Source organism: Mytilinidion resinicola (genome assembly GCF_010093595.1).
Source record: "Mytilinidion resinicola strain CBS 304.34 unplaced genomic scaffold BDZ99scaffold_2, whole genome shotgun sequence".
Taxonomy (NCBI): Eukaryota; Fungi; Ascomycota; class Dothideomycetes; order Mytilinidiales; family Mytilinidiaceae; genus Mytilinidion; species Mytilinidion resinicola.
The window spans coordinates 568,449-591,941 of record NW_022985438.1 but is presented as its reverse complement, the minus strand read 5'-3'; the positions used below and the strand labels follow the sequence as shown (position 1 = coordinate 591,941).

The window sequence follows — 23,493 nt, the reverse complement described above, 5'->3', positions numbered from 1 at the left end:
GAAGGGTGCTGGCCAGTGGGTTGAGGTGGGGTTGTTTGGGACAGTAAACACCAAAAAGTTGCGGAGGAGCCTCAGCCAATCATGTTGCAGCTAAGCGATTGGGTCACGTGATCACAGAGGAAAGGGGAACTTCGCAGTCTTAGATTCCATACATAATATGCAAGAAAATCAATCGGTCCATTTTCACATGTTGGCATGTATTAAACTTCTTGAGTAACACAAGACTGTTTGACAGGCTTAACACTTATAAAGTATCGGGGCTAACATCGTATCAATTGCACGCCGTAAATCAGACCCTCCAAAATTTGCCCAGTTTCCGGAAAAGCGGCATTTATCATGGTGGCTTCTACGTATATTGAGTCGTGAAATTGGAAGTCATGATCTCCTAGGCGCGAGTCGAGTGCATGCGCTTGTGGTGAAGCAGATATGAGGTATTAAAATCGCACCGTCTATTGCTTTGAGACTAACCAAGGGCGTACTGTTACAGATCCTGCTACCAAAAGCAGGACTTATACCTTCTTCTCTATAACAAAACGACCCAAAAGGGTAGAGGAAGCAAAAAAGGAAAACCCCGAAGAATGCCCAATATGCAAGAACGAAGACAGACCTGCTTTTCCCCTTGAGAAAAGAACGTCCTGCCATGGTCGCGATTGCATAATCATCGTTCCGCCTGCTGTTTGCGTTGTCGTATTTACTTGGCGATCTCAACACCACCCGTAGCGCCAATCGCCTTCTTAATATCGCCGTAAATCGCAAATTGTCCAGCGGTGAGTGACCCAACTGTGGGGAGGTTAGCAAACGATGTTTACGGCCGGGTAGAGAGGTAGAAACCTACCCATGAACAGACGAGCTCCAATGCCAGCGTACGAGCCCCTGAGACCAAGTTCCTTGGCGATCTTGATCAAGCGGCTGGTGGTACCTTCTCCGGGAAGACCCTTAGTCTTGTTGATCTTGCTAAGCATGGTATCGGCGGGCTGGGAAACGACGGCGGCGGCTAGACCGGCGATGAGACCGGAACCAAGGTTGATGGCGGTCTGGGCTCCTCCGGAGGCAGTGGACTTGTCAACGGTCTGGTAGATCAACTCCGAGACCTTCTCGTAGACGACGAACTTGGCCATGGTATATGGGACCCTTATGAATAGTTAGTACGGAGTTTGCGGAGATGCCGCTTTGGGCTGGCTGGGTGGCCCTCCGGGACAACTTACTGCTTAAACAGGATGGGACCGAAACCAGAATAGAACGCGCCGAAACCCTCATTCTTCGCGATCTTCCCAAAGCCTCCAATGAGACCATTGGCAAAGGTAGGCTCCGACACGAGACGGATACGGGTGGCTTCTAGGGGGCAGAGCGCAATATCGGCGAAGAACTCGGCGGCGGCGGCAGAGGCCAGGTAAACGGCCGTCCGATTGTTCGAGGCGGACTCATATCCAAGCAAGTTAATGCTCTGTTGCTTGAAGAACTCGTAACCGCCGAACTTGAACGCGCCCTGGAGGAAGTATCCTGCAGCGGTTGGGCCGAAACCAGTCCATACCGCGCCCGCTCCCTCAGACGCGATGACTTGCCTGAAGCCGCCGATGAGGCCCTTGTTGTACTTGATGGGGTCGAGTTGAATTCGTGTCTTGACGCTGTGGGTGTTGTGTTAGCCGCTTTTCGTTAAAGAACTGGAAAAACCAAGGCGGGTCCCGGGAATGCGACAACTATCCATTGAACCAGCGATAATACTGAAACCATTGAAAATATCTTACACGTCGACCGGGGTGAGGCCGCCATGAGTGACCGAACAGCAGACGGCACCGGCAAAGGCGAATCGTGAATACAGCTGGAGGCCGGTGAGTTTTGCGGGCTCGGCAGCGGCAACGTTCTGCTTAATGGCGTCGAGCTTTGTCGAGCCGGTGGAGGTAGGAGGAGCCGACATTGTGAGGAATGTGGGCGTATGAATAAGACGAAGTGAGTGGAGAGGGCGGGCTGAGGTGGTGATGGGTGGTGCTAGGGACTTGGAGGATGTTTTCCTGGCAAAGCTCCTCTGAGCCGTCGGAGCAGAGACGTCTTGGCGGGCCTAGCAACAAATTTTGGTCGGAGGAAGACGGAAGGCAACCCGCGTGAGCGGTGGCCCAATTACAACACGCCGCCCGCTCGCGTGCTGTGGTGCCGAGTCCCGATATATCGAGATACTGTTGGATTCATCAATCCCGCTGGAGTTTGTGTTTACGACAATAACGACCTGTTCAACTTGATGATATCTCTCGCTGCGTTGATATTCGAAGTGTGGAAAAAAGAAAACAGGTGCGAAAGGGTATCAATTGTGTGGTATCACATATGTAGTTTCTATTCCTTCACAAAACACTGGTCCCAGTGTCCACCGGCTTGTGAGAATGCCATGCTCTCAACGAACTTGCTCAGCTTGCATCGACCATGCTCATCTCCATCGCAGTAGCTCAACGGCATGACGCGATCGTTGACGATGATCCTGACAAACTCCTCCTCTTCCCCATCGCACATCATCTTCTCGAAATATGCCCGCGCTGCAAACGGGACAGTCCACGAGGCGGCATAACCTTTCGTGTCCTTGCTTGTTTCTAGTGTTGTATTCGAGAGGGGTAATGTGCTGTTGTAGAGCCCGAAAGCACTAAATATACTCGACATGTCGTTGTCGTGACTAAAATCCGCGTAGAGTGGCCTGTCCAATGGGAATGTCTTCGAATTTGAGTTCAAGGTATGGTTTGTGCACGTCTCATCTTCGACTGGCTTTCCCGTCATCCGAGCGATCAATTCGTTCACAAAGCCAGCGCCTTGCGTGGCACCAAGAGGGTTTCCGTCTGCATATCCGTAGTACTTTCCTAGCGACTGATAGTAGTCGTATTGTTGCCACTCCTTCTCACTGAAGAGGCCGCATATGTCAGACACCTTGGCTGTGGGATGTGCTACCGTTTCGAAAGGACAAAGGTCCATGAGGTATATCACCTCCGACTGTGTAAGATCTGCGCCTACAAGGTGACTGTTGACGTTTTCCTGGATCGGTGGAATGAATATCCCCGCCCATGCAGCCTGTGCAGCACTGCCCGTGTGCGAGTCTTCAAAAGCCGTGCATAGGCCATGGCTCAAGGTATTGTTCGAGCCCTCATCTTCGCTGATGATGACCATTTCTGGTGTTGGCTTCCCATCGTTTTTGGCTTTGCCAAACCCTTCGAGCCATTTTTCTCCAGACTCAATGACTCGCTGTTGCCCTGATGATCGGACAAATGGCACATGCTTACTCGCCAATGCTTCATAGAATCGGTAAAAGCGTATTCCGGAGTTGACCATCTGTCGTCTCCCGGCCGCTGTAAGCTGATCTGCACCGAGGGTGTACTTATAATCTGCTAAAGTTGCAAACTCATCATTGTATTCCTTGGTGTTTTGATGTATCTTGTTTATTGTGTAATTATACCAGATACTCTTTCCGAATGTTGGATCTCGGCCGCCATGTCTTGAGAGTACTTGGGCGAAGGTGATGGAACAGCCTTTAGGCGGCTCGGGAGGTATTTCGGAGGGGACGCTGAAGTACAGAGAGTATTGGCCCCAGAAGTGCGAGATGTTGGGGCTACAACGATAGCCTTCGTCGATCGAGTCGCATGACTTCGAAGGCTGTACATGTTCGATAGAGTATACCCTGTTGTCTATGAGGACAGAAAACGGTAAAACTGGGAGCCAAAATACCTTGAAAAGGCCCAGATAATGAAAGCAATGCCGGTGAGAACTATTGCCCATGGCCAAAGGCCAGAGCTGGAAGATGGTCGTTCTTTAAGAGGACTTCCAGGATTGCCAGGACTTCTAAGCTCATGCTCTTCTAACGGCAGTCTGTCATAACGCTGGGCGCGAAATGCAGATATGCGGTGCCATAACCGAGACATCCGACTCATCATTGCGGTCCGTGTTGTCGTTTTAAAAAGTTGATGCGGAAGTCCGGTACCATATTACGTGGGGCAAATGTGCGCTGTCATGCTGTGGACACAGGCGTGGCAAGTAACGTTGCCGGGCACCTCAACACTGTGCAACGGCTTGGCTGTGATTCTCTGTAACCGGGAGAGGCTGAGAGATTTTGGCGTAGAGGCTGTTGATGGACTGATCGAGAAGTGCAGGTGAGGTCGGGCATGGATGCCGAGCCGTGCCAAGCATCCCCAGGAGCTTGTCATGACATCCTTTCCTTTTGCCCCACCGTTGCATCTCCAATTTGCCCTAAAACCCCTGGATTCCTGATGCACGGGATGGTCGTGAGGCATGAGGGACAGATCACCCCATCGTGCTGCCAGGTACACGCCGCTAGAAGCTGTCGAAGCCTTCGATGAGCCGCCACTTCACGCCCGCGGGAGTAGTAAGTGTATCCGTCCAATCACTACGAGAAGCCTTATGCTAACCTTCGATGCTAGTCTCCGAAGAAGACTACAATGCCGACTATCAGGTAATTGCTACTCTCATCTGGCTCGCGCTAGGTTTTTTCTCAGGACGTCCTTTGCCTTCGATGACTAGTTCGCATTACGGAGGCCGACCTCGCTCTTGCTTTATCCCACGCTGGATAGCATAGCGCCACAGCGCACATTCTTATGCCTCATGAGATCATGCTCGACAGGGCATCCCTCCTGTCAGCAAACGGCGCCGGCATGTTCTTGCCCACAACGGCTTGGTGAGATCGGCACAGTCCCCCTCTTGTGTTTCCGGGCGGGTCCAGCATGCGATGACGTCTCGGAGAGCCCGGTCTCACCTCCACGCGGCTCAGATGGACGACCAAAGCCATGGACAGAGACCCGTACGATATCCTTATCTGCCACCCGTCGTCCGAACGGACACCGGCGGGCTCTAAGAATGCCCATAGCGCAACGTCCATTTCTGCTAATATATCCCATCGCTCGTTGCAAATCTTCTGGCATTTGATATTACCTTTTTTGCTCCGATCCTGACCATGGGCGAACCACAGGAAACCACCGACGAGCTTCAGCTCGAAGCTCTCGGCCACAGGGGAGAGTTGAAGAGGAACTTCTCCCCGCTTGCCATGCTTGGCCTGGCTTTCGCAATCCTCAACTCGTGGACCGCTCTCTCTGCTTCTCTGTCTCTGGCCCTGCCCTCCGGTGGCTCAACAAGTGTGATTTGGGGCCTGGTCACCGCCGGTATATGCAATCTCTGCCTAGCAGCCTCTCTCGCCGAGTTCCTGTCCGCATATCCCACCGCCGGCGGGCAGTACCATTGGGTTGCTGTTATCAGCTGGAAACAATATGTCCCGATTCTCTCTTGGATTACTGGCTGGATCAACGTATCTGGGTGGATCGCGCTGGTTGCATCAGGTGGTCTTCTGGGCTCCCAGCTTATCGTGGGTGTTATATCCCTGATGAATCCGAACTACTCTCCTCAGAGATGGCACCAATTCCTGATTTACATCGGCTACAACATCTTCGCCTTCGTTGTAAACGCTTTTCTAAACTCGTCTCTCCCCTACGTCAACAAAGCCGCTATCACATGGTCCATTGGCGGGTTCTGCATCATCTCAATAACCTGTCTAGCCTGCGCATCCCCGAACTACTCCTCCGGCTACTTCGTCTTCCGGCAATTCATCAACGAGACTGGCTGGCCCGATGGAATCGCCTGGTTATTAGGATTGCTACAGGGCGGTCTCGGCCTAACCGGCTTCGATGCCGTGGCTCACATGATTGAAGAGATTCCAAACGCTGCCACCGAGGGACCAAAGATCATGATAGCTTGCGTCGCTATTGGAATGTTCACTGGCTTCATTTTCCTGACCGTCCTTTTGTTTGTCGCGGGTGACGTATCAACTGTGACCACCTCTGCGGCAGGTCCTCTTCTTCAAATCCTTTTCAACGCGACTCAAAGCCACGCGGGAGCTATCTGCCTTCTAATGTTCCCACTCGTTTGTTTGTTGTTCGCTACGACCTCCATCATGACGACTTCGTCCAGGATGTCGTACGCATTCGCTCGCGACGGTGGTCTCCCCTACTCGAGATTCTTCGCCAAGGTGCATCCAAAGCTGGATCTTCCCCTCAACGCGCTCTACCTGACGACCGCGCTCGTTGTCATCTTTGGCTGCATTTTCCTTGGATCAAGCAGCGCATTCAACGCCATCATTTCCGCTTCAGTTGTAGCACTGGGCGTCAGCTATGCCATGCCAATCGCGGTAAACTGTCTACAGGGGCGAAACAAACTTCCGCCACGGGCTTTCGTGCTTCCTACCTGGTTTGGATGGACCGCGAATTTGATCGGCATTGCCTATGTGATCGTCACAACGGTACTCTTTGTTTTTCCCCCAGACCTCCCTGTTACAGGCAGCAACATGAGTAAGTTTAATCCCTATCCTCAACGAACAACGGTTCTAATGCGCCTAGATTATTGCGTCGTCGCCTTCGCAATCATCCTCATCATTAGCACCGTCCAATGGTTCGTCGATGGGCGGAAGAACTTCACCGGCCCCAAGACTGGTATGGGCCTCGATGTTCTGGAGGCTATAAGGAGCCAACAGAACGAAAGCGATGGGACGTTGAGGTCAAAAGACGCAGAGGAAGGAAAATAGAGATTAGATTATCTAATTCACGTTCTACTAAATTTTACATCTACAATTTTATAACTTTCAAACACCCAGGGGTTCTTCAAGACCGCGTGCACTCCCAATGCGGCAGCACCACATAACCCGATTTGGGACGTCCGTAAAGGCTGCGAACATGTAGTTGCTTTTGTAACCTCTTTAACCACGAAGAGGTGGGCTATCTTACTACGTTCTTAACCACACAAAGAGGGCCATTAAGTTATACAATCAGCCACATTGAGGGTGCTATGCTGTCAAACTTCTAACCACGCGGACAGGCCCATTTGTTTACTCTTCTTCCCACGTAGAGGATCTATGAAGTCACAATTATAATTACGCAGAGGGTGGCTTTTAGTAGTCTAAACCCACATAGAGGGCGCCGATGCGTAAAAAATGGTAAGCACACGAAACGGGCCATCAAGTCACATTTGCAACTACGCAGAGGTGCGCTTTCAATATCATTTAGCTATCGTTTGGCCAATCATAGACCTCTAATCTTAAGCAAAGACGCATTCAACTTTTCACTGCTTACACTTCTTTGACGCTGTCTAAGGTCCTTCAAGGTATTTTCAGAATTGCAAAGCTCATATCTTGGAAGCATTAGTAGACTCGCCGGGGCACCTCAGACAGCGGCTTTAGGGTGTACACAGACTGGGCATATAGCCCTTTTAAAAAGGTTATAATCACGCAAAGGGGCCCATTATGTATACCTATTTTCGTTGAAACTAGTAGAAAGACACACGAAAGGTACGCTTTGTCGGTCCAGTTACTAACCTCCTAATCTGCAGCCTCTGGATCTTTACATCCTACCTGTTTTGTTCCTCCCACCTCCGGAGCTCCCCCAAAGCTTCCCAAAGCTTTATGCATGTCCCAGCACGATCGCCTGATTTACAGCGTCCAGGGGCGCTCCAACGCGGTAGTCACTTGCCCAAAACGATCGTGCGGATAGGACGATTTGGAACGCGCTGCTTTCGTGAGTGTTAGTCGCATATACAACCACGTGAAGGGGAGCCATTACGTCTAGAAGAGGTCACGCAGCGTCAAATGCTTGCAGAAGAAATGGGTACACTTTCGACATTAATGTGCCTTTTATAAAGGTCTTTCAACTAGGAAACGTAAAAGAGATCACGGCGCAAGGAGAAAAAAAAGAAAGGGAATAGCCATCCATTCATCAGACTTCCGCCCGAACATCTCCATCAACCCCCATTTTCGACCGGAGATCTCGCCCGGAAATCCCGGAGGTCTGAGACCTCCACGTAGGGGGCCTCGTAGTCGAAAGGCACCGTGCGACTCAGCGGCATGTGGTTATATCTTCGCGAACAAGCAACATTAGTAACCACCGAGACGCGTAAAAAGGAGCGGAAGAGGCCTACCTCCAGTCCCAAATACTCGCATGCGCACCCCGGTACGCTAGCAGTGCGAAAAAGATCCCGATAGCGGCACCGGTAATTACATCCGACATGTGGTGATAGCTATCAGCCACTTTGCTCAGTCCGAGCAGTATCGCCCCGAGCAGCGGCACAAAGAACACGAGCAGCTTCCAGTACGACGTTCGGCAGCCGGAGAAGATCTTTAGTACTGCGTTCAGCCATAGGCAGAGGTACACGGCGCCGGCGAATGCGCTGGAAGCATGGCCGGATGGGAAGGACATTTGGGCTTCGAGGATGTCGTGAGCGTTGCTCCCGTTACAGATTATGGGGGTGTAGTAGAGGTTTGCGTAGCCAATCCCGGGCATAGCATGGTCCGGATTGCAGACGGCGAGGAAGTGAGGGCGTAGGCCACCCACGGTCACCTTGAGTACGGTGGTGACAAAGGATGTGCATACAAGAGCCATCTGGAAGCCTCCAGTCTATGTGCGTTGTCAGCAATTGACTAGTGTGCACACTGGTTTGCCAATGTGTGAGGTACTTCAACCCAATTTGAGGAAATGTAAAGAGCTCAAGAGACTTGATAAGTGTGCACACTGGTATGCCACTCTGTGAGGTGCCTCAGCCCGATTTAAGGAGACGCAAATAGGGTACGTACAGCAGCCTCTAAGCTTCGAAAGCTTCGGATCCACCCCAGTTCCACCACAAGTATCACAAACATAGGAACACCGGTCGCGATGCCGGCGGACGCATAGGTGTCGAGAATCTCGTCGGCGTAAGGGACGGCAATGTCTAACCTATCGGGCAGTCCGTCCTGATAAAGCACAAAGAGTAATGGGCGTGCCAACCCTGGCGGCTTAAGATACAGAACAAGTGACGCGAGCGCAAGAAGCCAGAAGATTGTTATGTCAAATGACATTGCCCGGAAGTGTGGCCCAAAGCCTGGCCAGTCCGGGAGGAACGGCTTGGGGCGCGATGCTGGCTTTCCGGCCTCGACATCTTCGCGGGCGTCGGCGGCCGTGGGGGAGCTACCACTCATTGTCGAGTGTGGAAAAGTTGACGATGTCGAGGAGTGATTTGAAGAGTGAGGAGATGGTAATAATGAATCGGGCGTGGATTAGTGACGTTGATGTTGGATGGCTGATGTGGAAGAATAGTTTAAATCAGGACACGGATATAAGTGTTTTGACACCTGTTTGAAGATGTCAAGGAAGGCGTGATGTGGTGAAGAAGTGAGGAAAGTAGTGCCGGACATGATGCAAATTGAGGGCCTCCATCTTTGCGCATTGGCAGGAGCGGGTAGAGCGGCTCAGTGCCAAACAGATGTAGAAAGTACCGCGTACTTGGGAGAGTGACGACACTGTCTTTGCTACTAGGTCAGCACCGCCAGAGTACAGCCAACGAGCTTCAGAAGATGCGAATATCTCTTCTGAAGCTCTAAAATTAGGCTTAGTTAGCGGTAGAGGACGATGGAAGAGTAGTGGACGTTGCGCGAAGTGAGGTGGATGTGGTCACGCGTGCGGGAGATGGGGTCCTAGTAGATGCTTTGAAGCGCCCCAAGATGTGGGGGAAAAGCGATTATAGGATGTAAAGATTGCTGAACTGTACATTAGACTCTCCGGTTTGACCGAGCTAAATCCAGTCCTGTGTGTACGCGAACTGCATATCGTCAGCTTGGCATAACACCATGCGAGGTGCTCTCACGAGTATTAAGGCTGTGCAGAACCGTCAGGGTATCTCTCTCATCCAGAGTTTCAAAAACATGTTGAGGCAGTTTACAAGTGTACACTAGTACACAATTATCAAGACTCCTGAGAGAAAAAAAGAGTAGAACAAGAACTTACCTACAGACTAACAGCTCCTGGTATACGTGTTGCTCGTGACAACTTTCCAGGATAACGCCTTGGGAGGTGCCTTCACGAGATTCAAGGTTGCGCAAAATCATTAAGGTATACATTGCCAAAAGTCTGTGTGCACTCGCTCGCCGCCGTTTGAGGTACTTCGGCGTACTATAAAATTCCGATAAGATGTAAAGGTCTTCAGAGCTTGAATCAGAGAGGTTTCAGCTGCTTACCGTCGGCCTATTTACCGTTGTTTGTAAGGCTTCAACACATCATCATGATTTTGGAAGAGATGGAAAGACGAGATGCCCAAATAGGTGTCTTAGTATACTCTTCGTTACCATATCCTATAAATATTGAGGCACTTCACAAAGTAGCGGACTGATGTGCTGCAGCGTTTATCAAGCTTGCGGCAATATGACAGAATTCCAATGTCAAAAAGACGCACTAATATCACCTGACACCTTCCGAGGTGCGTCATCAGGTAGTTACCAGGCTTGTCGAAACCATTGGCTTACATCTCGCTTGGATTACGGGAACGGTATCGAGGTACCTCAGGCGACGCCTCACGGGACCGGGTAGAAGAACAGCCATATTGCTGATCTAAGAGGAAATAATTGATATCGTGGGCCTAGGAACACCATAGATCGGGAAATGATCTGGTGCTAAAAAGAAATCGCTGTCGCCAGGTCGAGGAAGCGTCGGGAGGCAGGTTTTGACATCGCAGCAAGGCCGATGGGCTGTTTGTGCACACATGCTCACCACTGTCTGAGGTGCTTCAGTGCAAGATTAACAATCCGGAGAAGATGTAAAAGTCTCGAAAGTGCAAATCGAAGTGGATTCGAACGCTTACGATTGGTCTACGTCGCCGTTATTCGGGGTGCTTCAATGTGTTATCGAAATCTAGTCACTAACGTTGCCATATCATCGGAGGAAAGTGCTCAACCATGGTGGTTCAATTTCAACATGAAGCATCTATCGGACGTTTCAGATACAGAAGATAATTCTTTTCCAATGAGTGCGTACGCATGCCGGTTTGTGTTAGTGAAGAAGGTGGAACTCTAGGAGGCGGCAGGGATTCATCGGGCCGTCTCTAAAAAGTCGAAATAACGCGAAAATTACACCGCATCAACGTCTTTTCTCCATCACAGGCTTCAGCCACCTCTGAGGCATCCTCTGAATTTCCTCAGAGCCCAGCCTGCTCCGCTCTAAACACTGCGATCAAGCTTCAAAGATAAAAGACCACTGGCATGCATATCAAACGATTGGATTTAGCATCAGTTTCCACAAGGATATTTCTCACAACTACCTAAAGATGCCGAATGGGATGTCGTGCGAGTGCGGAGGAGATGCTAAACGTCTTAGCTACCGGACCGTGTATGTGCCCTTTTGCTATATTCGCCAATTGCAGCAAAGCTGAGTCCGAGTCCGACGGCAAGTTACCGTATTTGCACTCCTCCACAGACCCCTGAATGTTGTCCAGCGATGATGTTGCTCCGACAGCTTTCTGTGCATGGCAGCGTTGATCGGGTATACGGCTATCACCACTCCTGATCCTTGAAACGCATCATTAATTGGATCAGGAAGGTCATGGATTGCATCATGTAGGTATGATACGCTGACGGTCGTTTCTTATCTGCTTGGAGATGTGGAAGACATACGAGCTCTCCGTTCCTATATTCCTCATCAAGTCTACCAATATTTTGATTATAACTACTCAAGTTCTTCGCCCAGTCTTTCTTATACATGATTTCAACATTAGTGTATCCCGGGGAGCACCGGCAAGGTATACTCGGCAAGCTCCAGCGATTTGCCGCTGTTTTCTATAGCACAAGGCCTACCAAGCTATGAGGTAGCATCTAGAGTTTCTGAACCCTGTCCAGGAGCTGAAATGGCAGCGTGCATAGGATCAACACAGGAACCCGATTCCACTACACCCCTACCCTGTCGATGACAGCATCTGGACGCCCTAATTATCACTTTCACTCCGCCTATCGTTGCTGAATGTCTCAATGATCACAGACAATTTTCAATTATATCTTCGATTCACTAACACCTTACGCTGACAAGATCGCACTGAATCAGGAAGGGGACGACGCATGGAGGTAACTGACCCTAATTCAATGTCCACGAAACTATTACGACTCTTCAAAATAGGAAGAATTACAGTGCAATTCGAGTGAGACGGTGTCACCGACCGCTACAAATGCAACCGCTCCAATTAGGTAGTAACCTCTCCCCCTGATCAGGAAACCAGCTCGAGGATCACGGTAATCTGATGCATTCTTGACGTATCAATCAGTCCACACTCATGTTCTCTCGCATCAATTATCAATCCTTCCGGGAGCCTCGTCCACTATCTAGCAGAAAGGATCACCAAGATATGGCGGTCCCGCAATAGGCCTCGTGGACCCACGTGGGCTCATTGGCGCGGGGCCTCGGAAGGTTCGCGTTCGTGCGAAGGATCAAGGATCTTGTGCACATTTTACCGTCCTTTCCGCTACCCGTCAATGTAAATCAATTTAGCGCGTCCTTATTTCGACATTCTTTGACCGAATATAAACATACGTCCAGAATGGTCATCACGTCACGACGGAGCAGTTTCCGTATACATTCAAACTTTATGATATAAATCGATTAAAAGTCCAAAGACCTTCAACTCCTGATATCAAGTTCGAAATGAGTTGCCTATCCTTCTTCCACTCTTCAAAGGCGAAGAAAATGGAGAAGCTAGCTGCTGAGGTGAAGACGATTGCTGGCACCGCCGATGATGTCGAGAGAAGAAAGATTCTCGACTCTCTCCGCGAGCTGCAGTACTCTGTGGAATCGCCGCACGATACACTGAACAGAACGATATATTCTGTAGGTACCACCTTTCTGATACAGCTTTTGGATATATTTCTTCGAGCTATGACTACTAACAAGTCACTAGAACCTCCGTCTTGCAATAGCTAGAGTAGCTATGGACTTGAAGTTATTCGAGGCGCTCGTTGAAAGCGCTCCTATCCCTTTGACCGTCTCTCAGCTCGCAAAGCAGACGGGTGCCTCTCCAGTGCTCCTGGGTTAGACCAACGTCCTATACGGCTATGGATATAAAAATTACTCACACTTTTCTAGGCCGCCTCCTCCGCTTTCTCGCTGCCTTCTCCATGGTCAAAGAAGTTGGCGCCAATACGTTCACCGCAAACCACATCACCAAGTCAATGTCCGAAGAAGGGTTTCAAGCTGGTGCTCACCATTAGTACATACAACTTTCCCTCTCCTCCTAACGCCAACTAACCCAACTCCCAGCTTCGACAACCTCAACAAAGCTTTCCAAGCCGCTCCAGACTTCCTTGCCTCTCGCAAGTATCAAGATATCACCGATCCCAAAGACACACCCTTTCAAGTCGCTTACAAAACTGACCTCACCGTCTTCGCTTGGGCCCAAGGAAACCCAAGCGCTCTCTCCTACTTCGGAAAGTACCTAGCATATGACCGCACTGGCCGAAAGATCTGGCTGGATGTCTACCCACTGGCACAGGAGTGTGCCAAGCAGCCCATCACCGAGAAAGACGTCCTCCTCGTCGATGTCGGCGGCGGGATCGGCGACCAGGTAATTGCCCTGAAGACACGCCACCCCACCATCCCCGGGCGCGTGATCCTGCAGGACATACCTGAGACGCTTGCTGGCGCGATCCCCCACGATGGGGTTGAACTGATGGCGCATGACTTCTTCAAGCCGCAGCCGATCAAAGGTGTGTATCAGACCTTCCCTTCTCTCAGCCCCAGTTCTAAACGTACAATACAGGCGCCAAGTACTACTACCTCCGCAACATCCTTCATGACTGGCCCGACGCCGCCTCTGTTACTATCTTGTCCCACCTTACCGCCGCCATGTCTTCTAGCTCCATTCTCTTGATCGATGAGATGGTCCTCCCAGACGCCGGCGTCCCCTGGCAAGCGGTGCAGCTGGACATGACTATGATGTGCTGTCTCGGCGCTATGGAGCGCACGCGCGAGCAGTGGCGCATCCTGCTGGAGGGATGTGGGCTTAGGATTTTGGGAGTGTGGACGTATGGGGCAGTAGGGGAGAGCGTAGTGGCTTGTGAGTTGAAGTGAATTGCAATGGGAGAAGGGATTTGGTGGAGTGGGTTAGAATGAGAAGGTTGATTAGCGTGAGTCGAAGTGATTGGATTAGATGCGCTGGATGGGCTAGGATGTAACTCCTCGATGTAGCGATGCTTTTGGACAAAGTCAACATTTCGCTCGCTTAGATTAGAAGTACAGGACTCAGTGGCTGTTCCAAATAGCTCGATCGTGCTCATCATGATGCGTAAAGAGTGTCACGTGAAAGAATGTGAGGAAAACCCAGTCGTGGTATTACTGTATAGAAATGGGTATAGAGCACATCATTCCGTCGTATCATCTTCTTCCCCTCCGATGACCGCAGATCTCTCTTCATTTCCTTGGTGAGACACACTTGCGAAGGTGTGCATGCTAGGTCACAGCTGCCTGTGGTTCCCCAGCCCGCTTTCAATCCGCCCGATCCCATCCTTCTGACTCCTTATATCAAAGTCTCATCTACTCCTCCGACCCTCTCCTCCCTACACTAGGGAAGTTGTAATCCGCTCCCCGTCTCCTTCCGCTAGCGAAGTTGTACTCGTCATCGAGATCCTCTTTGGCGGCTAGGAGTGATGTCGACCAGCCCTGGAAGGGTGCTTTGAGGGCTTTGAGGAGGGGATTCCGTCCAGATTTTGTAGAAGAAGCTGAAGTCGTGCTTTCGGGTTGGTTGGTGAAGGAAGATTGGGTGGATGTGGATGGGCGGTCTGCAGACGTTCGGTGGATAGAGGCCGGCATTGTTGTTATTGTATTGATATGTTGTCAAGTAACTTGTGTGATGTGTGTTATATGGGGCCGAGTATAACTAGGTATGTTCTGTACACTGGATGACTATGGTGTAGAAGAGGTAGCTGATACGAAGCAAGCAACGATAGTCTTATATGCTTTCATCTAAAACAAAAGAGAACGAATATACTACTTGTCCCGAAGGAAGGCCGAGTCGGCCAGGGAGCACCCTGGTCGTGAGCGCGAGGCTTGAGGGCATTCGGTCATACGCCGCCACCTACTTGGGGGGCGTCCAGAGGCCTACGCCTCGTTTCGGGGATAGTTTGGGAGGCGTAGGCTCATGCGGGGATAATTCGGGTGGACCCGGAGCATTTTCGCTGGCCTCAAACTCTGATATTGACCGGGGTGGAATCTGGAATCGCGGTCTTTGAGAGATTACGCGCGATGACGAGCCAGAACATTCTTTTCTACAAGTCGTCTACGCGTCTTCGTTACTTCTAGGTGAATGAACCCTAAGGACTTGTGGGGGTAGTACGAAGGGAATGAGGACGTGGAGAGGTGGAGAAGCGGGTTGGATCATTGTAACATGATAAGTTGAAGGATATGGGGTCATGTCCCTCAGGAAAACTCCTAATCCCGGCCCACGATTCATGGTACGTGAAAGGCGTTTAGAGAGGTATAGAGAAGTAAGGAAAGGTGTAGTGGTCCGACTCGTCATTATCCGAGGTCCTGTCTGCCCTAGGGTACTGCGAATGGGGAATAGAATATTGTAAGGACACCGTATACGTAATCCTCAACGACTCGATTCTTTCTAGCAGTGATGCTAAGAGGAGCTCTCTGAGAGCCTAACTTATCAAAAAGTTCAGTCAATTGAATGTGTCCAGAAAGGAGGTCCAATTGGACGTTAAGTTGTAACGGAGTCGGCAAGCATCTGAGTCACACAACAACGAACAATTGTATTGTATATAGCTATCTACTAGCTAGTTGCCTGCCGTCTAGGGCACGTACGTGCCGTATGTTCAGTTGAAGTACACATGCCTCTAACTATATACATGCGCCGCTGTTTCTTCTTCCTTTTTTTGGCGTTGGTTTTCCATGCGCAGCCTCTCATTTTCCGCTGCAAGTAGCACAGCGCTTGACATCACCATTTCGCACCCCTTAACAAGCTGGCCAAGGGCTTGTTCTATTGGACTTGGTGGGCTATGCGTACGGCGCTTGAGATGGCGCCTTAACAAGGCTGTTTGCTGCTCTAATCCAGTAAGATTGTGTAGTGTTTCAGCTGCCCAGGATGCATTCGAGTGCGGACGGCGATGGGGAGATGACGTCTGATATTCGGGGTGCAGCTGTGCCAGCACGCGATCGGGATTGTATGGAACAAGGCCAGTGCCTGCAAAGCCTGCCTGTATATTGTTTTGATGCAGCGCTATTTGCCTGGCCTGCTTGTACAATGGCAAGAATTCGTGTTTATCGATGTGATTGACGCCGCCGGCCATCATCTGTTCAACGCCGCGTCCGTAGGCCTGCTTAAGTGCTGAGAAACAGCCTACATCAAGCGGCTGCAGCAGGTGAGACGAATGCGCCGGCATGCAGATTGGAACAATGTTGTGATCCAAGCAATACTGATCGAATTCGGCATTGATATGGCTGTTGTGGCCGTCCAATACAAGCAGCCGATGCGTGCCAACGGTGCGATCCTTTGTATGCTTATGGAATAGAGATAGCCAGGTAAGGCCTATCTCATCTGTTGTCCGGCCATTCTCGCTGACGCCAATTGACCAGTCGCGTGGAATAGTATCATCCTCGTACCAAGCAGCTTGGTGCATTACGGCGTCGAAGATGACGAGCGGTGGAATCGCGAGCCCCAACGCGTTGATGCACTCGATGATTGTAACCCACTCTCGATTGCCTGACTGTATTGTTCGAAGCCGGGCAGCCCTGTCGGTTCCTGTAACAACTCCGGCAGTTGCAATAATGCCTATCTGGAAGCAGGTTTTATCAAAATTCCAGGTATCTTCATCAAGAATGCCATATTGGATCTTAATGTCTTGAACGCGCTTAAACCAGGCGCGAATAACGACAGGATCTTCGCACTTAGCACGCTGGTAGTCGTACTTGCGATTCCATTTGGATTGTAGGTCGTTGTGGCGCTTGATAAAGTTGTATACCCATCGCTCGCCAACTGGTTGCGCGTTTGGGTGCTGTGTAGCTAGCAGGCCAGCCATCTGCCGTACAGTCGCAATTCGTGGTGGCCTACCGCGTTGATCCATTGATAGAATCCACTGCTTAAGGCTCTCTTCTTGTGCTGGAGTAAGACGGCGATTCTGGGCAATAGAACCGCGTTTTGGCGTGGTACCGTGGGCGCGTCGCCGGGCTGTTGTTCGGGGTACATCGTACGTCGCTGCGGCAGACCGGATACTTGTAAAATGGCCTTGCTTATGGGCATCGATAGCTAGGGCAATTCTAGCCTCTCCGAAGGGGCCTTCTTGCTGTTGTGGGGTGACCATTGAGGTTGTAGTTGTATAACGCGTCGCGTTTTCTGCGGTTTTGATGGGGTGGCCCACTTGCTTGCCGACTACGTTAGTTACATACCTTTGTATCAACCGTGCTGACTAAATGCCTAGGTATGTTTTAGTACGCCCAAACAGCTCACCATCGGGCCGCGTTCTTCTCTCCTTCAAACGTCACCACTCTCGGCGCGGTTATGTCTTCCATCAGGCGGCTCTGGCTACGAATCCGCGCTGTTGCGATTCCAGTCATCTGATTTTCCACTTCACGACTTGCGCGCTGGAATCCTCTACAACGCAAGATCCCAGAGGCACTCCCGCCACCAAAGGACGACCCACCAAGAACGACCCGCTGGTATGGACCTCACCCCAGTATCCCCAGTCAGCATGGCCTCGCGCATGGCCATCGAGCTCGAGAAGCTCGACACGACCGTCCCCTTCCGCGCCTCGCAGACCTACATCCACCACACGTGGGCGCGAACCTTCCACTCGCGCCCGGAGCTCTACATCCGGCCGCAGACGCTGCCCGAGATACAAAAGATCGTGACGCTGGCGCGGCGCATGCGGCGGCGGATAGTCGTCGTGGGATGCGCGCACTCGCCGTCCGACTTGACCTGCACGAGCGCGTGGATGGTCAATCTGGACGACTTTGCGAGTGTGCTGAAGGTGGACAAGAGCAAGAAGACGCTGCTGGTGCAGGCGGGCATGCGGCTACACAACTTGAATTTGAGTGCGAAAAAGCATGGGCTCACGATGCGGAACCTAGGGAGCATAGACGAGCAGTCGATTGCTGGCGCTATTGCCACGGCTACGCATGGGAGTTCGACGCGGCATGGCTTACTAGCGCAGTCTGTAAAGAGCTTGAGGATTGTCATGGCTAATGGACAGAGCGTTAAGTGTTCTAAGGAGCAAAATGAAGAGATATTTAGAGCTGCGTTGGTTAGTCTGGGTGCGCTAGGGATTGTGGTGGAAGTGGAGTTCGAGATGATCGATGCCTCTGATATTGAATGGGTACAGACGATTCTGCCTACCTCTACCGTACTGCGCGATTGGGAGCAAGATCTTTGGACTCAGAAAGAATATACCCGGGTCTGGTGGATGCCGTACATGAAGAGAGCAATCGTTTGGCGAGCCGAGAAGACGACAAAACCACCGCGAGCACCCGCATATAACTGGTACGGAGGCGGTGTGGGCTACCACACCTACCATATACTGTTGTGGGCTTCCCAATACGTCCCTCGACTACTACCGTGGGTCGAGTGGTTTGTTTTCGGCATGCAGTACGGCTTCAAGGATGGTTTCACAATCTCTGCAGTTGAAGAACTGCGGACTGGTCTCCTCATGAACTGTCTTTACTCGCAATTCGTCAATGAGTGGGCATTACCCCTGCACAAGGGCCCCGAAGCTCTCACGCGTCTTACCGACTGGTTGCACGGCGACCAAGAAGGATCCGGTATTCCCTTCAGCCCGAAAGGCCTCTGGGTGCATTCACCCATCGAAGTCCGCGTCTCAGATACCACGTCTGCAGACCCGCGGCCCTACCTTGATAATACAGTCAAGGATGGCCCTACGCTCTACCTCAACGCCACCCTCTACCGCCCCTACGGCCAGGATCCGCCATGTCTAGCGCGCTACTACGAGGCCTTCGAGTGGCTAATGCGTGAAATGGGTGGCCGGCCGCATTGGGCGAAGAATTTCACGTCGCAAATCTCATACGAGGTGCTGGATTCCATGTACGGAGACGATCTACAGGCATACCTCCGCATCCGCAACGAGGTCGACCCAGAGGGCATGTTCGTCGGCGAATGGCATCGTCGAACCATCCTCCCTCCGAAATCAGTCTTCCCTGCTCTCGCTCTAGAAGAAAAAGAAGTCATAAGACGGCCACACACGGGTGGTGGTGGCGGAATCGATTGGGTTGGCGAACAAGCCCGTTGGTGGGATGGCGGCATCGACATGAGTAGTAGCGGGAGGAGCGAAAGCGAGGAAAGCTTCGATCTCATGCACGGCGCAGAGGCAGAGGCAAGCGTGCTACTCGAGAGCTTACGAGAGGATATGGAGGATGAAGAGATGGAAGGGTTGCTGGGCCGCACGCATGGGAATCCAGTTGAGGGATGGTCGGGAACGAATGTGTTTGATAAAATGTAGAGCTCATCATTGTTGTGGCCCCAGGATTTTCACCACACATTTAAACGCACCATAAGTTATTGATACAGAAAGCCAAACTCCAACTTAGTCAAGATGAACGTTAAGTGATCGCCCATCTACTCATCCGCGAACCCCCACCTCCCAGTCTGATCCAAACCCAGCGGGTTCTCGCCATCCTGCAACTTGCCGCCAATGCTCTCCTTTTTACTCTCATAACTGTCCTTGTTGCCGCCGCCCAGGGGCTCGGCCTTCTCGTCGTGAGACCCTGCCAGCGGGCCTAGGGCGGGCTTGGTGATGCCGCCTACAGCGTCGCCGAGCGGCTTGGTCACATAGCCTAACGGTACGCCGATGGGTTTGAGCCCGGTTTCAAGACCTTTGCCAACGGGATCGAGCAGGGGGGCAAGGAAGCCTAGTATATGAGTTAGATGCCGTGTGAAGGATAGAGATATGGTCGCATACCTCCAGACCCCTTCTGCTCCTCCTCTTCTTGAGGCTCGGGCTGGGTTTGGTTTTCTTTGGAGGACATTTTGGCTGATATGATATGGTCGAGTTGCTGAAGTTGTGCTAGTTTATTTGAGATATACAATGGTGGTATACTGATGTAGTAGGTGTGAGTGTATGAGTTCTGTGCAGTTAGCAGTCTGCTCCAGACCTCGCGGGAGCTCTTATGTATGCTCGCTGCCAGGGTTCGTGAACGATGACGTCGGTTGAGCAGGGAATGCTGTGGTGTTTGGTGGGACACGAGGTGCATCGGTGATCCTGGCAGGGGCCGCGAACGACGTCTCTTCGTCCTAAACACCCTCCCCGAGGTTTATTTGCCTTTTCGACCTACGACTTGAACTCTTTTCCAGCGTGTTGCAGGGTCTCCGTATTCTACACTGTATTTATAGATTTGAGTAAATAGCTGAAAACAGAGGCGCATGGCGCCATCCGGAATTCGTGCCTTTTTGAAATGCAACAAGGCAAAAGACAGTCGAAAGGGTGCTTTGCCTAACTCATATCCTAGTACTGCAGTATATTTATCTACGCCCACACAAACTTCTTGAGCGAGTATCCCAGCTGTTCCAAATACCCAGTGCTCTTCTTCGCATCTACCAGACTAATAACATCCTTTTCCTCCTCTACCAATGGCTTTACTCCCTGCCCCTCCTCTCTCTCTCCCTCCACTGCCCCTTTCTCACCCTTCCTCGCCTTATTAGCAACAGCTACAATCTCCTCACAAATCAACTTTACCACCTCCCCCTCACTCACCGCCTCGTCTGCCCCGTCCCCACCCCCAAAGCTACTCTTGGGCGGCAGCGCCTTGAACGCCAGGAACCTGCCCTCCTCCTTTCCCTTCGCCGTCGTTTCTTGCACCCCACTATCCAAACTCCTCGTGTTCACCCGCACCAACTCTTTGCCAAGCTCCGCGCGATACCTGAGCACAAAGCCCACGTTCTTGGCCTCGTCCACATGCCGCTTCGCCAGCGTACTCGTGATATACACGCCCCGACTGACGGCGTCCAGCTGGTCCAGCGCTATCCGCTCGAACGCCGCGACTTTCTCCGTGCCCCAGTCCAGCCGACAGAAGTAGAGTGCTTGGTCCGTCAGCAGCAGCACCGCCTCCTCAAACCGCGCCGTCTTCAGCGAATTCGCGGCACTGGGACAGCTGAGCGCCCAGCCCGCGACGAGATCTTCCTCCGGGTCTTCAATCACGATGCCAGCGCAGCGCTCAATGGCTGCCTGCCGCACTTTGCGCAAGTCGACCGCGTAATCAGCGCTCTTCATATCAGCTTCGAACTCCGCGAAGATCGAGTCGGTCGCGCGGCCGAGGAGGTAGTCGATGAGGGCCTGCGCAAAGTAGTCGTTGACGATATTGTTGTAGTAGCGGTTGAGGGTGAGGCCGAAGTCGGCGAGGGCGCCCGCGACGCCGCGCTTGCGGGTGCGTGTGAAGTCGCCTTTCAGGGCAGCGGTACCAGCGTACTGTTTGCTGATGGCGTCGCCGTTGTCGGCCCAGAGGGTGTTGAACCAGGCGGTCGAGGGGTCGGTGTGGAGGTCTATGTGGATGGATGGGGAGTGCGATGCTAGTTGGGATTCGAGGGCGGTGCGCGCGCAGGCCGACTGTACGACGTTGGTGCGGTCAAGGCAGTCCATGCAGTTTGTGCGGAGGACGCCGGTTTGGGTCTGGATGGGCTTGTCGTTGGAGATGACTGTGAAGCCGGAGGTCGTGAGGAAGGGGCCGAGGGTGTCGATGAGGAGGGAGACATTCTCGAAACGCATCCCGCGGCAGACGTTGTGGAAATCGAACCATTCGAACCCGAGTTGAGTTCCTTTGCCGTCTATTCCACCGGCTGAGTTGAGCTCCCCTGCGTGCTTTTCAAACGCTTCGCCGATCTTAGATTCGGTTCCGTGTTTGTCGACTAGAGATGCACAGTAAATGCTACCGTATCGAGAGGCGAGGGTGGAGAAGTGTAATTTGAAGGCAGCGGCATTAGTTTCTGGGGACCCAAAGAACATGGGTAGGGGTTTGAGGCTGTAAGGAGACTGCGAAAAGAAGAGTGGAATGGAACCTCGATATTGCGTGAACGAGTAGATCTTGTCTTGAGTGGAATTCCAAGTCGGCCTGGAGAGTATCTGTTCGGTTTCCACGCTATTGGCAGCATTGCCTTCATCATCGACACCTCGCCGAAGATAACGCAGACCAGCACGCTTGATAGAGCGTCGTGATATTATAGTGAGCAGGAAGTCTTTCTTTCCTGGTTCTTCGGTCGCTGGTGGTTTACCACCTGTATCAGGAGATGTTCCCAGAGAATCTGCCTCCGGCTGTGCAGCAATAACATCTTCTGGTTTTGAAGCAGAGTCAACTACAGCGCTCTTTGACGAGTCTCCTGAAATGTCAACCGTGAAAGCTCGTTGACCGACGAATCCCTGCATCAGTGGGAGGACAAACGTATACTGCCCAGCGTCTATTAGCGGGCTCATTATATGGCGGTTCCAAAAGAACTACGCCATGGAGTCAGCCAATGTCTCAAGTTTAGAATATCTCTACTCACAAGAGGATCAAACTGTTTGAAAAGCGGCAGACTAGACCCCACCCCCTGCTGCCGTCCTAGACTCCTCGAAACATCATAATCATACGAAAAGAAGAAGCTCCTTGAGCTAAAATACAGCTTCGTCGTTCTTAAGATCTTCGGCAACAGCTCCACCGTCGAGCTATCCACCGGCTGCGCCAACACCTTTGGAATCTCCTCCGGGCTCACTGGCGCCTCAACCTCCTCTTTGACCCCTTCCGGCGCATCCTCAGGATTGACAGGGCCTTTAGCCGCCTCTTCTGACTCTTCTAGCGTCAACTCCACATTCGGCGGTGTCTGCGCCTTCTTTGTCGATACATCCTCCTCAGAACTCATCCCCTGCATCCGCCGTCCCTCAGCACTCCACCCGCGCTTCGAGAACCACTTATCCGCAAATCGCCCATAGACCCCCTTCTTCCCGATCACATCCTCCACCACACTCGTTTTCCGCTCCAACAGCCCCCGCTGTCCCGTCACCGCATCCTTCACTTCCTCATGCACGGGCGGCGCTGCCTCATCGTCCAACGAGTCCCCAGTGATACTCCTGCTCTCATCATCGTCGCTCTCGTTATCCTCCTCTGTGCCCGCTTCGCCCGCTTTGGCGTGCCGCTTCAAATGCTCTCTCGCCGCCACAATAGCCTTATCCGCCTCTTGCTGCGACGACAGCGGGATGAGCGCCACATCTGTAATCACATAGATCGGCTTCCCGCGGACCTGGGCGACTTGCTCGCGGCCGCAGATCGAGATCAGGAACGTCGACGACGCAACCTTCAACAGCCCTGAAAACAACGCATGCGTCAGCCATTTCCGCATTCTATAATCTAGATTACTGAAGCTGTGGGATGCGGGCTTCGGGCTTTGCTCACCAACGATGCCATGCGCCTCCAGCGAGACGGCCGTCGTGTCCGTCTCGCGCCGGTCCTTGAGCAGCGGCGCGATGTTGCCCTTGTAGTCGATCTTGATGGCCTGCTGGGTCGCGGGGGGGTGGTTCCGCGGCGGGGCGGGCTGCAGGATCAGGCCGTCGACGGCGGCGAAGACGAGGAGTTTGCGGACGAGGGCGGGCATGGTTAGGGTTGCTGGATCATCGCGGGGTTTTCAATTAGGAGCGGGCCGGTGGGTATATCTATAAGCTTTGGTGAGGCGCGGCGTTGGTGTTGATGGCCAGATGACGTCGATGTTCAGGTCGTGACT

The 23,493-nt window shown here is 52.1% G+C and overlaps 9 protein-coding genes across 9 annotated transcripts; 3 read left to right on the top strand and 6 right to left on the bottom strand.

The window, feature by feature from the left end:
* Positions 1-217: 217 nt before the first annotated feature.
* On the bottom strand, positions 218-2,009 carry BDZ99DRAFT_432540 (mitochondrial carrier). Its single transcript, XM_033717344.1, has 4 exons — positions 1,746-2,009; positions 1,206-1,625; positions 836-1,131; positions 218-780 (listed from the first exon to the last, which is right to left on the bottom strand). The coding sequence occupies exons 1-4, from the start codon at positions 1,913-1,915 to the stop codon at positions 692-694; spliced, it is 975 nt and encodes a 324-aa protein (XP_033582756.1). The 5' UTR covers positions 1,916-2,009; the 3' UTR covers positions 218-691.
* Positions 2,010-2,217: 208 nt separating this feature from the next.
* BDZ99DRAFT_565721 (phytase) lies at positions 2,218-4,085 on the bottom strand. Its single transcript, XM_033727508.1, has 2 exons — positions 3,697-4,085; positions 2,218-3,649 (listed from the first exon to the last, which is right to left on the bottom strand). Exons 1-2 carry the CDS (start codon positions 3,900-3,902, stop codon positions 2,326-2,328), a joined length of 1,530 nt encoding a protein of 509 aa, XP_033582755.1. The 5' UTR covers positions 3,903-4,085; the 3' UTR covers positions 2,218-2,325.
* An 844-nt stretch (positions 4,086-4,929) lies between these two features.
* BDZ99DRAFT_432535 (amino acid permease) lies at positions 4,930-6,750 on the top strand. Its single transcript, XM_033717343.1, has 2 exons — positions 4,930-6,320; positions 6,369-6,750. Exons 1-2 carry the CDS (start codon positions 4,937-4,939, stop codon positions 6,551-6,553), a joined length of 1,569 nt encoding a protein of 522 aa, XP_033582754.1. The 5' UTR covers positions 4,930-4,936; the 3' UTR covers positions 6,554-6,750.
* An 869-nt stretch (positions 6,751-7,619) lies between these two features.
* On the bottom strand, positions 7,620-9,149 carry BDZ99DRAFT_406089 (acid phosphatase/Vanadium-dependent haloperoxidase). Its single transcript, XM_033716443.1, has 3 exons — positions 8,591-9,149; positions 7,939-8,414; positions 7,620-7,876 (listed from the first exon to the last, which is right to left on the bottom strand). Exons 1-3 carry the CDS (start codon positions 8,969-8,971, stop codon positions 7,762-7,764), a joined length of 972 nt encoding a protein of 323 aa, XP_033582753.1. The 5' UTR covers positions 8,972-9,149; the 3' UTR covers positions 7,620-7,761.
* Positions 9,150-12,422: 3,273 nt separating this feature from the next.
* Positions 12,423-14,053, top strand: BDZ99DRAFT_432531 (O-methyltransferase). The gene is made up of 5 exons (XM_033717342.1): positions 12,423-12,635; positions 12,706-12,835; positions 12,891-13,014; positions 13,065-13,510; positions 13,564-14,053. The coding sequence occupies exons 1-5, from the start codon at positions 12,453-12,455 to the stop codon at positions 13,872-13,874; spliced, it is 1,194 nt and encodes a 397-aa protein (XP_033582752.1). The 5' UTR covers positions 12,423-12,452; the 3' UTR covers positions 13,875-14,053.
* Positions 14,054-14,102: 49 nt separating this feature from the next.
* Positions 14,103-14,817, bottom strand: BDZ99DRAFT_457742 (uncharacterized protein). Its single transcript, XM_033718756.1, has one exon. It carries the CDS (start codon positions 14,610-14,612, stop codon positions 14,337-14,339), a length of 276 nt encoding a protein of 91 aa, XP_033582751.1. The 5' UTR covers positions 14,613-14,817; the 3' UTR covers positions 14,103-14,336.
* Positions 14,818-17,272: 2,455 nt separating this feature from the next.
* Positions 17,273-19,462, top strand: BDZ99DRAFT_122224 (uncharacterized protein). Its single transcript, XM_033712536.1, has one exon. The coding sequence runs from the start codon at positions 17,462-17,464 to the stop codon at positions 19,250-19,252; it is 1,791 nt and encodes a 596-aa protein (XP_033582750.1). The 5' UTR covers positions 17,273-17,461; the 3' UTR covers positions 19,253-19,462.
* BDZ99DRAFT_432524 (uncharacterized protein) lies at positions 19,026-19,875 on the bottom strand. The gene is made up of 2 exons (XM_033717341.1): positions 19,712-19,875; positions 19,026-19,661 (listed from the first exon to the last, which is right to left on the bottom strand). The coding sequence occupies exons 1-2, from the start codon at positions 19,776-19,778 to the stop codon at positions 19,369-19,371; spliced, it is 360 nt and encodes a 119-aa protein (XP_033582749.1). The 5' UTR covers positions 19,779-19,875; the 3' UTR covers positions 19,026-19,368.
* Positions 19,876-20,138: 263 nt separating this feature from the next.
* Positions 20,139-23,486, bottom strand: BDZ99DRAFT_432522 (SacI domain-containing protein). Its single transcript, XM_033717340.1, has 3 exons — positions 23,169-23,486; positions 22,285-23,081; positions 20,139-22,234 (listed from the first exon to the last, which is right to left on the bottom strand). Exons 1-3 carry the CDS (start codon positions 23,365-23,367, stop codon positions 20,276-20,278), a joined length of 2,955 nt encoding a protein of 984 aa, XP_033582748.1. The 5' UTR covers positions 23,368-23,486; the 3' UTR covers positions 20,139-20,275.
* Between the last annotated feature and the right edge of the window lie 7 nt (positions 23,487-23,493).

Bases quoted from the DNA above. Each gene is read 5' to 3' on its own strand.
- BDZ99DRAFT_432522 (XM_033717340.1), bottom strand. From the start codon at position 23,367: ATGCCCGCCCTCGTCCGCAAACTCCTCGTCTTCGCCGCCGTCGACGGC. The intron at 23,082-23,168 runs GTGAGCAAAGCC...CGTTGTTTTCAG, and splicing joins GGAGGCGCATGGCATCGTTG to GGCTGTTGAAGGTTGCGTCG. The intron at 22,235-22,284 runs GTGAGTAGAGAT...TCCATGGCGTAG, and splicing joins TCAAACAGTTTGATCCTCTT to TTCTTTTGGAACCGCCATAT.
- BDZ99DRAFT_406089 (XM_033716443.1), bottom strand. From the start codon at position 8,971: ATGAGTGGTAGCTCCCCCACGGCCGCCGACGCCCGCGAAGATGTCGAG. The intron at 8,415-8,590 runs GTACGTACCCTA...CAACGCACATAG, and splicing joins TTCGAAGCTTAGAGGCTGCT to ACTGGAGGCTTCCAGATGGC. The intron at 7,877-7,938 runs GTAGGCCTCTTC...TTGTTCGCGAAG, and splicing joins GCGAGTATTTGGGACTGGAG to ATATAACCACATGCCGCTGA.
- BDZ99DRAFT_432524 (XM_033717341.1), bottom strand. From the start codon at position 19,778: ATGTCCTCCAAAGAAAACCAAACCCAGCCCGAGCCTCAAGAAGAGGAG. The intron at 19,662-19,711 runs GTATGCGACCAT...CTCATATACTAG, and splicing joins GGAGCAGAAGGGGTCTGGAG to GCTTCCTTGCCCCCCTGCTC.
- BDZ99DRAFT_565721 (XM_033727508.1), bottom strand. From the start codon at position 3,902: ATGATGAGTCGGATGTCTCGGTTATGGCACCGCATATCTGCATTTCGC. The intron at 3,650-3,696 runs GTATTTTGGCTC...CATAGACAACAG, and splicing joins ATTATCTGGGCCTTTTCAAG to GGTATACTCTATCGAACATG.
- BDZ99DRAFT_457742 (XM_033718756.1), bottom strand. From the start codon at position 14,612: ATGCCGGCCTCTATCCACCGAACGTCTGCAGACCGCCCATCCACATCC.
- BDZ99DRAFT_432535 (XM_033717343.1), top strand. From the start codon at position 4,937: ATGGGCGAACCACAGGAAACCACCGACGAGCTTCAGCTCGAAGCTCTC. The intron at 6,321-6,368 runs GTAAGTTTAATC...TAATGCGCCTAG, and splicing joins TGTTACAGGCAGCAACATGA to ATTATTGCGTCGTCGCCTTC.
- BDZ99DRAFT_122224 (XM_033712536.1), top strand. From the start codon at position 17,462: ATGGACCTCACCCCAGTATCCCCAGTCAGCATGGCCTCGCGCATGGCC.
- BDZ99DRAFT_432540 (XM_033717344.1), bottom strand. From the start codon at position 1,915: ATGTCGGCTCCTCCTACCTCCACCGGCTCGACAAAGCTCGACGCCATT. The intron at 1,132-1,205 runs GTAAGTTGTCCC...ACTATTCATAAG, and splicing joins GGTCCCATCCTGTTTAAGCA to GGTCCCATATACCATGGCCA. The intron at 781-835 runs GTAGGTTTCTAC...ACCTCCCCACAG, and splicing joins TGGAGCTCGTCTGTTCATGG to TTGGGTCACTCACCGCTGGA.
- BDZ99DRAFT_432531 (XM_033717342.1), top strand. From the start codon at position 12,453: ATGAGTTGCCTATCCTTCTTCCACTCTTCAAAGGCGAAGAAAATGGAG. The intron at 12,836-12,890 runs GTTAGACCAACG...ACACTTTTCTAG, and splicing joins TGCCTCTCCAGTGCTCCTGG to GCCGCCTCCTCCGCTTTCTC. The intron at 13,511-13,563 runs GTGTGTATCAGA...CGTACAATACAG, and splicing joins CAAGCCGCAGCCGATCAAAG to GCGCCAAGTACTACTACCTC.